We start from the raw sequence: 17,287 nt of genomic DNA on the forward strand, positions 1-17,287 counted from the left end.
ACAGTTTTGTGCTTAATGCTTTAGGATTTAGGATTTAGATAGTGCTTTATTTATAATATACTTGATATTCACTCGAGAAAATATAAAACTCCTTTTGTTTTATGCTTTGGATTTTTTTTGTTTAGTGCTGCTTAGCATGTACTTGACACCCACTTGGGAAAATATAAAACTCCCAACCTATCTTAAAGGTTGGTAGAGCTATAAGTACAAAAAAGATCAAAATACAAAATCCAAAAACTTGGCATTTAAAAAATCAAATACCAATTCCCAGTCCACTCGCATTACATGAGGTATTTAAAAACAATTTACAAAGACATACAAAACAGCTACAACATCATGGCATCACTAAGTGTTTGGGCCAGGTATCACAAACCCATACCTAATATAAGCGTGCTTATTGAAATTCTTCAAGAAAGAATATTAACTAAATTCATCATTTTTGGAGACTTTTACATTGGCACGTATCAAACAAACGAAGCAACTAGAAGTTTACAAGCATTCATATATCTTCTAAAAGACTACATGGGAACATCTTTTGCCTATTGGAGGGACCATTTAGCTATTTCTTATATATATATATTATATTAATAAAGGTGATAACACGATCATAACTAAAGAATTATGTTTTTGCAAACACTTAGCAATTACAATATAATTCTACATATGAAACTTGTTAGTGGTACATATAATAAAAAAAGTAATGCCACAATCAATTAACCAAACAAAAAATTTTACAAACATTTAGAAAATAACATATGGAACTTGTTAGTGGGAGCACCAAATTGCACGTTTGAAGTAATCAACTTTTATTTGAAGCTACACGGCCTTCTATAAAAACGCGGCAGCCCTCCTTCCTTCCCACACAGTCACATACGCATCCACCAATTCACGAGACATGGGTAGTAAAGCTTATAAGATGCTTGGGATAGTTACGTGGGTGGTGATCGCCTTTGCTTGCGCCGAATCAACAGGCCGACACCTAGGTACGTCGTGAAACAATAATCTTCATTCTCAAGTATCGTAGGATAGGACATGCATGCATCTCTATTATATCGGGCATGCATCCATATTATATACACCTCAATCGGGTGCAGACAATGTGGCCAAACAGTCGGGCGTGTCCACCAGCCCCGATGACATGCGCATGGCGGCAGCAGGCAGCATAGACATGGCCAAACAGTCGGGTATGGCGGCTGCAGGCAGCATAGACAATTTGCAGCCAAACGACGATTGCATAGGAAGAGGAGGAACCTGCACTTTCCATCCAATGAGCTGCTGCGGTTCAATGGGTTGCTTGTACATTGGCCTGTTTCCTCCTAATGCCATTTGCTTCTAGGTCGTGCAAAGGAAGCAAAGTGAGTATGCTCTCGCCTTATCATTCTTCAGTACACACTGTACCTCGCCGTCCACAGCTATGTAGAGATGCTCTCTGTAGAAAGTGTGTAAACGCCCTCGTCATGATACTTTTCTGTGTGTACTGGCTAATTCTTCTCTTCTGTTTTTTCACATGAGCAGGTCATGTTGGAATGCGATTCATAGCATTCTTCCGAGCATTGCTTCCTCAAAAATAAAATAAAACATGGCTGTATAAGGTGGCCAAGGGAAATGGTCTACTAGACATTGTTATGCCCATGGGAATGCAATGTTCTCCCATTTCCTATAGATATAATAAAATACAAGGTAGCCAAGAGAAATGGTCTAGTAGACATTGTTATGCTCATGGGTATATAATGTTCTCCCATTTCTTATAGATATACTCTTATCTAATCTTTTTCTCTCTCTCTCTTAACTCGTTGTTTGTGCAATGCAACAAGTTATTGTCTTAAGTCTTCTTGCTCATACTAGATCTTTCTTATTCTCTTGTACATTTTGCCATGTTTTCTGATCTCTTGTAGTTAATCTCTCACGCACCTCACGTGATGCTGGCTTGTTTTTGCACTCATTAGTTCATGAACATTTTGTACACAACGAAAATCACGCCGCACCTTTTCTATCATCTCTGAGAACAAATATGTGACCCATCTACAATCTCTTATTCTGCATAAAATTTCCTTTCTCATCATAAAATAGATTTGTGAGCCACCTTGTGACCATACAACAAAATTGCAAAAGCTTTTTTAAAGAAAATAAACTTCTAGCTGTATCACATAAAAAAAATAATTAATAATATCAATCACCCAGGACCTGCACTTAATCCTGCTATTTTTACATAGAAATACAATCAAATCAACCTTCTCAAATAGCAAACAAACATGCATGCCCTATCCAAGGTTCTTATCACATAAGAAAAGAATCATGTAATCTCAAGCAAACATTCACATGAAATAAATCTCTATCAATTACATCATAGCATCACAATCAATCACAATGTATGTGTCTATCTCAAGATTCTATCATCATCACAATCAATCACAATCAATCACAATGTATGACTAGCCATCTTGTCCATGCTCGACAAGATGGCTAGTCATAATGACCAAAATCCAGCCAATGTAGGGCTTTCTCCGATGCTTGTCCACCCAACCTCCACACTGGACATTGCGGCTATCCCGGGTATGCCTCTTTCTGAATCTCGTCCTCTCTGGGTTCTACCACATGGCTCCCAGAGGGCATAAATCTCGCTCTATGTCCGGCATTCCCTGTCTAAGGAAGACCGGCCCGAATCTCAAAATCTCACACCGAGTCTCATCATACACATGCATATCAATCATTAATCCACATGCATATCAATCATTCATTTCAAAACAAAGCAATCACAAGTCATTCTTATCATCTTACACAGATAATCTCTAATCCACAGCCTTTCAAGACAAGCATATTCAAATTTAATCAAAATCAACCTCAAGTATAGAAAAAAAAATTATTTCAAATAGTCATTAACTTCTCTTAGTCTTTGAATTATCATGTTCTAACTAGTAAGATTATCTCTAGTTGCTATATCTAAGTCATAACTATGCTTAGGTATTAGTCCATTTGGTCTATTTAGACAAGGTAGTCAATCTTGATAGATAAATGCTTCGCAAAACAATCCCCTTATGAAGGTTTTACCTAGAATCTAGTCATAAACTAGTAAAATATTCTATTTTCTAATTCTTTATCTCCAAAAGTGTTTATTCTATGAGTCTTCAAACTAAGGCGATCATTTATAATTAACAAATTCAACCGTTAAGCGTTCCATACCTCAACTCAGATTCTCTCATATATATACTTAACGATATATTTATTTAATCTCAAAAGAATTTAAAGAAAAATAATAGAAAGAGTATTCGTATACTTCTCCGATATATTTGCTGATGTCTTAATTGATTGGGAATCCATGTCTACTCTCTTCCACAAGTTGTGGAAGAGCTGTTTGTAGATTTGGCAAGCCTCTTATATCTGCTAGGGGGTGTCAGGGCTACAATGTGCAACAGGTATAACTTCACGCATAGTTATCAGATATTAGTCATGTGGGTACTTAAAATTACCAGAACGCATGCGTTCTACAACCCATAGCTAGGCAGAATCTCCAAAATGAGCTGTATGTGAAAGTTGACTACAAAAAATGGTCATAGTTTAACTTTTTTTATCAAATTTCGATTTGCATGTCCATCTACACACTTTTAAAGGCTTCCTTTGATTCAAGTATACTAACTAATTGAAAACTCGATCTTGAATTTTTACTTAATTTTAACACTTAGAATCTTCACTACTTAAAAACCACTGAAAACCTGCTGGAATTCATTACTGAAATCTGTAGCATCCAAAACCTAGGATTATCTTTAATCATAACCTAGTTATTCTCAGAGGTATGTTACAATCTTTCGCTATGTGGGCCTACGAGACAACTACGAGAGTAGCTACAAAATTTTCACATACCACCTAGTTTTTGGGAAGGAAGCCCTAATGCCCATTGAAGTGGAAATCCTCAGTTTGCAATTTGTGTTAAAACATCACAAGAAAGACATAGATGAATATAAAGAGAGGTTGAGCTGTTCAAGCTGGCTAGGGAGGAAGCTCTAGACACACCATTCAGCTGAGCAATAAGAGGGATGAGCCGTTCAATGAGACAGTGAAGGATAAAGGCATTAAGGAGGGGGATCTTGTGCTTGGGTACAAAATCAAATTGGATAACAATTTCCAAACAAAATTCCCAATCAAGTAGAAAGGTCCTTTGAAAGTTATGCACATTTATGAGAAAGAAACTTAGTAGGTGGTAGATCTCGATGATCAACTTCATTCAAAGATAGTAAATGGCTACAGATTAAATCCATATTGATGCAGAGTCATGACAGTCCAGAAAGATTCAGAGACAATAGATGAAGACTTGCTTGATAATGAAGTTGCTGTTACAGACAAGCATGAAGACGGTTGTTGGGAGTTGGATGTATTGTTTGATGAGGAGTGCTTCAAAGAGTCCATAACAAGTGGTTGAACATAAATGCTCCAACCATGGGGGGTTTGGCAAAAGATGAGAGGTTTTTTTTGTGGCCAAGGGGATATGCTCCATGAAAATCCTCATCCCAACCCAAAGGGAATAAAATAATACATTGGGAATGATTAGGGAACTTAAGAAAACATAGGATCTTACATGAGTAGTTTCTCTTTGGTAACTGATTGTAAACAATTGATGTTAGAAATGTTTCATGGTGGTTAGCCGACAAGATTGGGTAGAGTAGGTGAGAATATGCATGGAGATATATTAGAGTTGCACACGAAAAAGAGGGGCGTGTAAGTAACTCTAGCATGGAGAGAGAGAGAGAGAGAGAGAGCAGTGTGGAAGCTTTTGCGTGTTCAAGAAGTTCTTGCTCTGAGGAGAGAGCTAGTGTTTGGACGTGAAGATTGTGGGGAGAAGCTGGTTGGTTATATGTAGGCTTGCTCTATGTTGAAGGCGACTAGTAATTGTTGAGAATACTTGATCTTCCCCCCAGAGCAAGGGATTGCAGGAGTGGTTGACTATTCTACCTTGGTGACTGTGTCCTACAATCTCACTGAGTGCAACACTGATGAAACTTGGGCAAGTCTAAGGATTGCTATAGAATATATAGTGTTGCTGATGTTGTGCAAACTTGAGTATATATGTTTAAGTTCTTGTAGTAGGTAGAAGTAGTAGCTGATAGGCTAATTAACCAACCCTTCTCACCACTTGATAAGGAATATAAAATCATTTCTTCAATTATATTGGTATCCTACAAGCATCCTCATATTGTTTCATCCTTACTTAGGCACTCTTCATATTCTCTTTACATTGATGGAGGAGCGCTTACATCTTCTCAACTTCTTCCTTTGCATTTGGATTAACCATCTCTTGTTTGAATGCAACCATCAGCACATTCACCTTATTACGATACATTCCTTCACAACTTGTCACCTCCACTAGTGACATATTAACCATACTCTCACCATTCATGCTTCCGTAACTATGGGAGGCAACGCTTACAGCACTGGAGTGACCTGAAAAAAGTAAATTGGTGTTGTGTCAAACATGTTAGGAAACATCAAAAATGCGTTTTGGAAAAACGTTGGACAATCCAAAAAAAACAGAAGGAAAAAAAGAAATTCTCAAACTTGTTGGAGGCATCTGTAGGACCGTCAAATGCCCCATACTAAAAGGGAGAGAATTTTTAGTTTTAAAAATTTATTTGAACCAAAATATCTCTTTTGATGCAAGGGATTTGTAAAGCAAAATAGACGGCTAATCAAATGCAAAAGGAGTGATAATTTTAGAGATCAAGTTAATAATGAAGCTACTTAATAGATGTGGACTTATGAATTAGATAATGAAATCCTTTTGAGGTCATGTAGCTTATCAAAAAATTGGCTTGTATATCCTTTTCTTTTGGAAAGACCTCGATAACAAAAACAATTTCTACTCTATGGAGAAGGGAGGAGATATACATGTGACCTATAAATTCATTGTACTACTAGTGTTTAAAAAATAGACATTTACAATGTTTTTTTAGCAAATAGAATGGAGCTAAGGAAAATTTGTTGCTATAAGATTCCATATATTCTAGTTATAAAATCCACATTTAGAGTAATTTTTGAGGGTTTACTTATAGATAACCCCCCAAGGGGATTTGTAGCATGTTTTCTATGTGGTGCACACTGCCTAGTTTTATATTTGTTTCCTTTAACGCCTTTTAAGTTTTAATAATTTTCACATTCATGTTAATTGTGTATTTACACGTTACATGAACTAGTGGCTATTTGAGATTTTTGGATGTATATTCTTGTGAATTTTCACTTTAGATTTTGTTGTTTGGGGTTTTAGCATGCTGTATGTATACTGTCATTTTGTTACTTTAGATGTTGTTGTTTATGTTTTTTTCATGCAGTGTAGGCCTCTAGAGTAGTCTTATATTGTATTATCTTTTCGGGAAGTATGCCATACCCATGTAGTGTGGTTTTTTTTTGTTTTAACATTTTCTATATGTGATGAATACTACCAAGTTTTATCTTTGCTTCCTTCAACAACTTTTAAGTTTTAAAAATTCTTACATTCATGTTAATTGTATATTTTCAATTTACATGTTGGCGGCTACTTAAGATTATTGGATGTATGTGGTTGTCATTGGTTACTTTAGATTTTGTTGTTTTATGTTTTACAGTTTTGTGCTTAATGCTTTAGGATTTAGTGATAATGCTTTAGGAATTAGGATTTAGATAGTGCTTTATCTATAATAAACACTTTTGGAGAGGTAAAGAACCATCACTAAGACATGCTTTATAGAGCATTAGAAGTCCTAAAACTTTGTAGTTTTGACTTCTCTCTAATTCTAAATATATTGAAAGATATTACTCTCCCAAAGAGACCAGCTGTTAGGCTTTGCCTTAGACATTTCTATCAAGATTGACTACCTTGTCTCTATATAGACCGGATGGAGTAATACGTAAGCATAGTTATGTGACGCTTCATAACTTCAGATAAATATTTTTCATAAATTCTTGTTGTAGAAAGTGTGTAGAATGTTTTGTTAGGACATTTTTGACAAAATTTTATGTTGCAGGAAATTTTTTGGTTTTGGTCATTTTAAGGTAGTTGCCATTTTTGTGGGTGAGTTTTGATTAGGTTAGAGGTGGAATTAGGAGAAGTTTTCTATGAGAGAGTTTTTACGTTTTGTACATAGAAGAACTTTACTGAAGTGAAATCTCTGTGATTCACATTATTTCACATCCGTTTAATGACTCCAAAGCGGGTTTTGAGTGGTTTTGCACTAAAAATGTGCCTAGATTTTCGTGTCAACATTGCAGGTCCTAAACGGAGGTCAACAATAAAGATTTAGCCTCAGACGAAGAGATACAAAGTCGAATAGAAGGATGGAATGTTCGAGATAAGCTATTGAGCATCCTCATCGGGTCAGCAAGGTGTGAGTGGTGTGCCATGAGAAAGGGAATGTTTGAGATGATCTAGAAACGTAATCTCATGGGAATGATGACCACGTATGAAAGCTTCCCGAACACACTTTTTCCAAAAAGGGTGACATTGCAAAAAATATGGCACGTGGATTATGAAATCTCCAGAAGGGCTACTTTTGGCTTTCGACGTTCACGAAGAAGAGGAAGACAGAGAAAACTAAAGAAAAGATTGAGAGTGCGAGTGCATGTGCAAGTGTGAGTGTGAGATTTTCATGAGAGTGAGAGTGCGAGTGAGATAGCTCGGGGGTGGTCGCGTGGTCGCGTGGTTCGAGATCTTTCCTCCAAGACTGTGTCATATTAGGTTGTTGTAAGATTTCTTGATTATATATAGAATTGTTCTATTTCTGCCTCAAAAATTTGTGCAAAATTCTATTTTCTTGAGATTGTGATTATTAAGCCCAAGACTTACAAGTTATGACTTAGATATAGCAACTAGAGATAATCTTACTAGTTAGAACGTGATAATTAATTACATTAAAAATATGGATTCATGTATGACTTGAAAGAATTAAAAGACTAAGAGAAGTTAATGATTGTTTGAATTAAAAGCTTGTTTTTATACTCGGGATTTATTTTGATGGATTTGAATATGCTTGTCTTGAAATATTGTGCACTAGAGATTAGTGTAAGATGATAAGTAAGACTTATGATTGCTTTGTTTTGAAATGAATGGTTGATATGCATGTGTATGATGAGACTTGAGATGATATTTTGAGATTCAAGCCAACCGTCCTTAGATAGGGAATGTCAGAGAGAGAACGAGGTTTATGCCCTTTGGGAGCCATGTGGTAGAGCCTAGAGAGGACGAGATTCAGAAAGAGGCATACCTGGGATAGCCGCGATGTCCAATGTGGAGGTTGGGTGGACGGGCATTGGAGAAATCCCTAGATTGGGTGGATTTTGGTCATTATAACTAACCATGTTGTCGAGCATGGTGATGATGATAGAATATTTGAGATAGACACATACATGGCGATTGATTGAGATGCTATGTTTTAATTGATAGAGATTTCTATTATGTGAATGTTTGTTTTAGATTCTATGATTCTTTGTTTATGTGATAATAATCTTGGGTATGGCAAGCATGCTTATTTTGCTATTTGAGAGGTTTGATTTGATTATATTACTATGTAGAAATAGCACAATTAAGTGAGTTTCAATGCTTGCTTAGATTAAGTTATACGATTCAGATATGGCTAGATTTGGGACCGTCTCACAGTCAATGGTGGGTGTATATAAGTTGAAAATTGAAATGCTAGAATTACCTTCATAAGTGCTTTTATTGATACACTTTCAGCTTATGATATGATGCCATGAGATCATGAAGACATGATCATTGAGGATATTTTGGATGTGCATACAATCGTTGTTGACACAAGGGATGATGTATCATGTGATGATGTACATGCCTATGAGAATGCAAATGAGGATAAGGATTATACACATGGTGGAGACATGTACATTGTTGGTCATTGTGACATTAGGCATCATGATGATGATGCTCATGCAGGTGTTTATGACTCATCTACTATCATTACTAGTGTGATGAGGAGAGCATCTATGTTATGTGGATGATGGTAGTGTGTGTACACATGCTACGTATGATGAGGATGAGTGCTATGATGCTAGTGAGAATGTGGATGACATTGATGATGTGGATGACATTGATGATATGGATGAGATCGATGATGAGGCTACTTATGCATTTAGTATTGAGAAGCTATTGGGTACCGCATGGAGGTTCTATGCTGGGAACCCAATCTAGGACCCTTTTTGAGAGATGAGTGGAGATTCTATGATTGTGACTTCTACGAGGGTTATGCAGACAATGATGAGGATTATGCCTTGGTACATATGGATTATGCTCAGGTAGTCACTTGTGATGTGGATCATGCCTATGGACCTATGTACGGTGATGGATGCGCAGTGAGGACATGGATTTACATTTGATGGAGCATGTTATGCAGTATGAGGCATTCTCTTTTGAGGCTCATGGATGTCAATACATTGGATGTATCTCATTGATGGATGTGGTGCATTATACCATCCATTTGATCTAGGAGGAGGCATGAATGATACAGTCATGGGTCACGCATGGAATGAAATTTCCATTCGACCTAGGCATCATTATCAATAGCCTCACCATCAATGACATCCTTTTATCCTTTCCATTTGATCCCGGAGGGCTTCATGTGGACATGACTTCGATGCGGATACACCTAGGCCATGAGCGCATTTTTAGCTTTTGTATATGTTTTGTGCATGACCACCCTTCAATTTCGAGGATAAAATCAATGTAGGAGGGGATGGTTTGTAATGAAGTAGATTTGGTTGCACATGCACATGCACATGGGGGATGGGGCCTAGGCATTTGGTCTTAGTGTCATTTACATGTGTACTTTTGGGGGCCTTGGGCTATAAGACACATAGGGCTCATGGGCATTGTACAACCTCTTGATAATTTTGACTTTACCTTTATTGGAGCTCTTATGCCCAAGCTTCTATGGTGTTCTTCTCCCTTAGAGATGAAGTTGGTTACTACACCCATGTTATCTACTCCATGTCATGAGTGGGTCTTTTACTTTCTTGCATGCTTATATTGTTTTGTTTGGTATATTTTAGCTTAGATGCATCTATTATTGATATCATTTACTAGGATTAATGTGTTTAATCAACATGTGTGTGCTGGTGTGATATGGTGAGGATTAATGTGTTTAATTAGGTGTGTGCAATGCCAAATATTATTTTGGATGTAGGTGAAGAATGAGCTGATTATGTGTCAATCGTGGTGAAACATGTGTTGCACCACTTTGGGATATTTTTGAAGACATGTGAAAACCTTTTATGGTTTCATATTTAGGCATCAATATTTTTGTAAGGCTAAGGTCTTATACCTTTGTATATACCAAGTAGTATTTTATACTTTTGTTAGGCCCAAGACTTCATATTAATTCTTTCTATATTTTTGTAGAGCTTGCATGCTCATAAACTCAAAAGCACTTGTGGCGTTTTTTTTTGGAATTATCTTTTTAGAGTACAAGTGCTTTTTCTAATATATATATATATATATGGGAGAGTGGTACAAGGGCCATAATCTACCCAGGGGAGATTGAACCCACTCTTGTGTCGAGACTGATCTCTTCTATATTCTCCAACTCTCTCTTATTTATTTTATTTGGTTTATAAAGGTTTATGCTTTTAATTTGTCCAAGTATATATTATGATCTAATGTTTGTGCTAAGAGATTAGAGTTTCCTTCTCCAAGTGTCTTAAGGTCATGAAAGTGGTATCATAGATTTGGGGACCACTGAAGGAGAAGGATTTTTAAAGAGAAACTAAAAAATCAAGGTTTACCCAAGGATACAAGTGCTTGGATAAAGAGAGAACATCATCAAAGATCTAAAGGGTAAAGAGAATAAGGCTATCAAAGATTTAAAGGGTAAAGAGAATAAGGCTATCAAAACATTTGGGCAAAGGTTGGATGGTTTATGGAATTTTTTCTAAGCCATTACATCAAGAACCAGATCAAAGGCTAGAGTCCAATATCAACTTTTTCAAAACCACCTTTGCAAAAATTTAAAACGATCCCTCTTTTTGCAAAACCAACTTCTTCAATTCTCAATCCCTCAAGGATCAAGTCTTATGAATGAGATCAACACGCAAAGTGATTTAATCCTCTAATCACTAAATTGCTAACCTCATCTCATAGAAGAAGTCTATGTTCAAGGGCTCATAATCTCTTGCATCAATTTGTTTTTTTTAAAGAAGGGATTTGTGCCATGTGGGCTACTGCTAATTTTGTTTTTCCTTTAATTTCTCTTTTTGCTTCTTCGCGCACAGCCGCAAACGGATTCTTCTTTCTCCTTAAATTTTTTTTGCCATGGCCCACTAGCTTCCTCTCCTCACCTTAAACCAATTCACAGTGGCCACTTTGCTTCTTTTTGCATTGTTTGCTAAGCACTACCTGATTAAGCGCTTTGTTTTAATAAGCTTAACTATAAAGCTTTTGTAAAAGCTTTAAAGATTTAAGCTAAAAGCTTTACATTACTAGCTTTGTGTAAAAGCTCACAACCCACAAAAAAAAAGAAGCTCCAAAAAAAATGATATGGGTATATTATGTTCTCCCATTTCTTATAGATATACTCTCATCTAGTCTCTCTCTCTCCCCCCTCTCTCTCTCTTCCTCCCTCTCCCTCTCTCTCTCTCTCTCTCTTGGATTAACTCGTTGTTTGTATAACATGAACATTTTGCAAGAGAGGCTGGAGAGAAAGAAGAGATTTGCACTCATGATGGAGTACCAACGGCACTAAAAGGGACTACCACCATAGAAGGTTGGGAAAGTAGCTTTCAAAGTATGATTATGATTCTAAAAAAGTTAATTATAGGGGTTTGGTCCATTTTCCTTTATACCTAGCTCTCATTTCACACTATAACCCTCCTTAGTCTTGATGAGTAGATGTCAATGAGCCCAAATATATCCAAGAGAGTAATACATCCTCTATGGAGCCAATGATTCCAAATCTGTCCACCAAGAGAGTAATCCATCATGTATGGATTACTATGTCTAAGAGAGTAATCCATCCTGTATGGACCCACCAATGCCTCACAAATAGCCACCAAAGAAAGCCCTCCAAATATGTACCATGAGGTTATATGTCTAATATGAAATTCCCAATCATGTACATGTATAAATTTCAAAAATGAGGCCTCCAAAATTGTCAATATCAAAAAAATTTCAACAAGCATTAACCTCATGTTTTTTCTTCCAAGACCTTATGCCATGCTTCTCAAAACCTCATCATGACCCTCAAATATACAATTTGGCTAACATGAAGCTTCTTCATCCGGTAGTCCCCTCCGTTTGATGAGACATTTATCCGTGGTATGCTTTTGAAGTACCTTCTCCCTTGTACCCAACACCTTATATGTACATACTCAATTCATTCTCAATGACACCCTCCTCATTCATGGGAGGTAATTCCTCATGGACTTTCACCTCTTGTCTCACATAAAAATTCAAATTTAAAATATCAAAGACATCATGAGTTCTTGTAGTAGGTGGAAGTAGTAGCTGATAGGCTAATTCACCAACCCTTCTAACCACTTGATAAGGAATATAAATCATTTCTTCAATTATATTGGTATCCTACAAGCATCCTCATATTGTTTCATCCTTACTTAGGCACTCTTCATATTCTCTTTACATTGATGGAGGAGCGCTTGCATCTTCTCAACTTCTTCCTTTGCATTTGGATTCACCATCTCTTATTTGAATGCAACCATCAACACATTGCTTCACAACTTGTCATCTCCACTGGTGACATATTAACCATAATCTCACCATGCATGCTTCCTTAACTATAGGAGGCAATGCTTGTAGCACTGGAGTGACCTAAAAAAAGTAAATTCGTGTTGTGTCAAACATGTTAGGAAACATCAAAAATACGTTTTGGAAAAACGTTGGACAATCCAAAACAAATCCAAAGGTAAAAAAGAAATTCTCAAACTTGTCGGAGGCATCTGTAGGACCATCAAATGCCCCATACTAAAAGAGAGAGAAAATTTAGTTTTGAAAATTTATGTGAACCAAAATATCTCTTTTGGTGCGAGGGATTTGTAAAGAAAAATAGACGGCTAATAAAATGCAAAAGAAGTGAGAGTTTTAGAGATCAAGTTAATAATGAAGCTACTTAATAGATGTTGACTTCTGAATTAGATAGTAAAATCCTTTTGAGGTCATGAGATATACATGTGACCTATAAATTCATTGTACTACTAGTATTTAAAAAATAGACATTTACAATGTTCTTTTAACAAATAGAGTATAGCTAAGGAAAATTTGTTGCTATAAGATTCCATATATTCTAGTTATAAAATCCGCATTTAGAGTAATTTTTTAGGGTAAAAATCGATTAAATTGAGGAGTTTCACTCTCTCCAATGCCAATGGGCACCCTCCTGTAGTAGGAGGGAGGAAAAGAAGATAGAGAGCTAAAGGCATGCAATTGTAGGACCAGACCTAGAAATCTCTTGTGTTATGGAATCACTTCATTTACTTGGGTGCCCGCCCACAAATTGAGCGATTCATATGCTCACTTTGTGCTCCAAACAAAGTAATTCAGTAGTGAAACAAAATATCCTTAATCTATTTGTCTCTTAAATACAGTGATGAAGTGGAATTTTTTGGGGTTATATATTTCATATAGAATGTTTGGAGGAGTTATTAGCATGGTGTATTCATACAGTGTAGGCTTTCTTTCGGGAAAGTTTGAAGGCTTCTAGGGTAGTAGTATAGTCATGGAGCCTAGGCATATATTGTTTTTTATTTTTGGGAAGTATGATATACGCATCTAGTGTAGTTTGTTGAGGTTTTAGCATGTTCTATATGTGTTGAATGATGCACGTGCTATATGTACTGAATGTTGTCATGTCCTATATGTGTTGAATGTTGCCATGTTCTATATGTGCTTATATTATTTTTGGAAAGTATGCTATACGCATGTTGTATATGTGCTTATATTGTTTTGTTTTTTGGAAGTATGCTATATTGAGCATCTAGTGTAGTTTTTTGAGATTTTCTCGGGGGGTCACTCATAATATGTAAGCATAGAATGTGGGTTTAATAGAAGGGCATTTTAAATTTCATTTTTTACCCATTTTTTACATACAGAAGGGTACCATTTAAAAGGGATGTTATTCATAGGTTAAATAGAAAAAGGAGATGCTTTATTCATGAAAATTTATAGATAAGGAATTCCTGAAATAGGCCTTGAACACACGTGATATAGAGGGTTTACTTATAGATAACCCCCCAAGGGGATTTTAGCATGTTTTCTATGTGGTGCACGCTGCCTAGTTTTATATTTGTTTCCTTTAAGGCCTTTTAAGTTTTAAGAATTTTCACATTCATGTTAATTGTGTATTTACACGCTACATGAACTAGTGGCTACTTGAGATTGTTGGATATATATTCTTGTGAATTTTTACTTTACATTTTGTTGTTTGGGGTTTTAGCATGTTGTATGTATGTTGTCATTTTGTTACTTTAGATCTTGTTGTTTATGTTTTATTCATGCAGTGTAGGCTTCTTGAGTAGTCTTATATTGTATTATCTTTCTGAAAGTATGCCATACCCATGTAGTGTGGTTTTTTTGGGTTTTAACATTTTCTATATGTGATGAATACTACCAAGTTTTATCTTTGCTTCCTTCAACAACTTTTAAGTTTTAAAAATTCTTACATTCATGTTAATTGTGTATTTTCAATTTACATGTTGGCGGCTACTTAAGATTATTGGATGTATGTGGTTGTCATTGGTCACTTCAGATTTTGTTGTTTTATGTTTTACAGTTTTGTGCTTAATGCTTTAGGATTTAGGATTTAGATAGTGCTTTATTTATAATATACTTGATATTCACTCGAGAAAATATAAAACTCCTTTTGTTTTATGCTTTGGATTTTTTTGTTTAGTGCTGCTTAGCATGTACTTGACACCCACTTGGGAAAATATAAAACTCCCAACCTATCTTAAAGGTTGGTAGAGCTATAAGTACAAAAAAGATCAAAATACAAAATCCAAAAACTTGGCATTTAAAAAATCAAATACCAATTCCCAGTCCACTCGCATTACATGAGGTATTTAAAAACAATTTACAAAGACATACAAAACAGCTACAACATCATGGCATCACTATGTGTTTGGGCCAGGTATCACAAACCCATACCTAATATAAGCGTGCTTATTGAAATTCTTCAAGAAAGAATATTAACTAAATTCATCATTTTTGGAGACTTTTACATTGACACGTATCAAACAAACGAAGCAACTAGAAGTTTACAAGCATTCATATATCTTCTAAAAGACTACATGGGAACATCTTTTGCCTATTGGAGGGACCATTTAGCTATTTCTTATATATATATATTATATTAATAAAGGTGATAACACGATCATAACTAAAGAATTATGTTTTTGCAAACACTTAGCAATTACAATATAATTCTACATATGAAACTTGTTAGTGGTACATATAATAAAAAAAGTAATGCCACAATCAATTAACCAAACAAAAAATTTTACAAACATTTAGAAAATAACATATGGAACTTGTTAGTGGGAGCACCAAATTGCACGTTTGAAGTAATCAACTTTTATTTGAAGCTACACGGCCTTCTATAAAAACGCGGCAGCCCTCCTTCCTTCCCACACAGTCACATACACATCCACCAATTCACGAGACATGGGTAGTAAAGCTTATAAGATGCTTGGGATAGTTACGTGGGTGGTGATCGCCTTTGCTTGCGCCGAATCAACAGGCCGACACCTAGGTACGTCGTGAAACAATAATCTTCATTCTCAAGTATCGTAGGATAGGACATGCATGCATCTCTATTATATCGGGCATGCATCCATATTATATACACCTCAATCGGGTGCAGACAATGTGGCCAAACAGTCGGGCGTGTCCACCAGCCCCGATGACATGCGCATGGCGGCAGCAGGCAGCATAGACATGGCCAAACAGTCGGGTATGGCGGCTGCAGGCAGCATAGACAATTTGCAGCCAAACGACGATTGCATAGGAAGAGGAGGAACCTGCACTTTCCATCCAATGAGCTGCTGCGGTTCAATGGGTTGCTTGTACATTGGCCTGTTTCCTCCTAATGCCATTTGCTTCTAGGTCGTGCAAAGGAAGCAAAGTGAGTATGCTCTCGCCTTATCATTCTTCAGTACACACTGTACCTCGCCGTCCACAGCTATGTAGAGATGCTCTCTGTAGAAAGTGTGTAAACGCCCTCGTCATGATACTTTTCTGTGTGTACTGGCTAATTCTTCTCTTCTGTTTTTTCACATGAGCAGGTCATGTTGGAATGCGATTCATAGCATTCTTCCGAGCATTGCTTCCTCAAAAATAAAATAAAACATGGCTGTATAAGGTGGCCAAGGGAAATGGTCTACTAGACATTGTTATGCCCATGGGAATGCAATGTTCTCCCATTTCCTATAGATATAATAAAATACAAGGTAGCCAAGAGAAATGGTCTAGTAGACATTGTTATGCTCATGGGTATATAATGTTCTCCCATTTCTTATAGATATACTCTTATCTAATCTTTTTCTCTCTCTCTCTCTCCCCCCTTAACTCGTTGTTTGTGCAATGCAACAAGTTATTGTCTTAAGTCTTCTTGCTCATACTAGATCTTTCTTATTCTCTTGTACATTTTGCCATGTTTTCTGATCTCTTGTAGTTAATCTCTCACGCACCTTGTAAGACTCCTCCCCCAACCCCCTTTTTGATGTCTAGTATCTTCCCCTGTAATCAATCCCTCTTCAGAAATATAAAGACCTTGTTTCTAACTGTTTTAGCCTAGAGAGAGAAAATTATTCTAGAGAGAGAATATTCAGATTATGAATATTTTTGGATAGAAAAATAACTCATCTTATTAAAATAAGTTCCCCTGAAATAGAAATTCAAAAAGAATTTTCCAATGTGCAATTGGAATTAATTGGAAATAGGTATAAAGAACCTTAGTCTAAGGGTCTAGATTTTCAGAAATCTTTAGACTATGGTCCAATTAAGGTTCCTATGGGCCAATAGCATCAATACATGTGTAGGGAGGAGATAAATCCAATTTGTAAAAAGAAGATACCCAAAAATGAGTAAATGCTCACATAAGATGAAGAGTTGAAAATGTACAAGGTTTATTAGTAAAAAAACACATATGTAAGGAAGGGGAGTTCTTTAAAGGAGGTGCATATTTCACATAAGATGAAGAGTTGAAAATGTACAAGGTTTATTAGTTTTAAAAAAAAACTATGACACATATGTAAGGAAGAGGAGTTCTTTAAAGGAGGTGCATATTTCACATAAGATGAAGAGTTGAAAATG

General features: G+C 36.2%; 1 protein-coding gene across 3 annotated transcripts; it reads left to right on the forward strand.

Annotated features, from left to right (window-relative positions):
* Nucleotides 1-837: 837 nt before the first annotated feature.
* LOC147605702 (uncharacterized) lies at nt 838-16,519 on the forward strand. 3 transcript variants are annotated; one of them, XM_086793232.1, is made up of 4 exons: nt 838-983; nt 1,095-1,169; nt 15,843-16,097; nt 16,258-16,519. In XM_086793232.1, the coding sequence occupies exons 1-3, from the start codon at nt 896-898 to the stop codon at nt 16,076-16,078; spliced, it is 399 nt and encodes a 132-aa protein (XP_086649358.1). In that variant the 5' UTR covers nt 838-895; the 3' UTR covers nt 16,079-16,097; nt 16,258-16,519. The 3 variants fall into 3 exon arrangements, 1 of the variants encoding a protein (XP_086649358.1); XR_015265139.1 differs by lacking the exons at nt 15,843-16,097; nt 16,258-16,519 and adding an exon at nt 1,516-1,805 and having other exon boundaries at nt 1,095-1,355; XR_015265140.1 differs by lacking the exons at nt 838-983; nt 1,095-1,169 and adding an exon at nt 15,612-15,725 and having other exon boundaries at nt 15,837-16,097.
* Nucleotides 16,520-17,287: the final 768 nt, after the last annotated feature.

Source organism: Cibotium barometz, chromosome 59 (assembly GCF_041138505.1).
Source record: "Cibotium barometz isolate CiBa-2024 chromosome 59, ASM4113850v1, whole genome shotgun sequence".
In the NCBI taxonomy this organism is placed as follows: domain Eukaryota; kingdom Viridiplantae; phylum Streptophyta; class Polypodiopsida; order Cyatheales; family Cibotiaceae; genus Cibotium; species Cibotium barometz.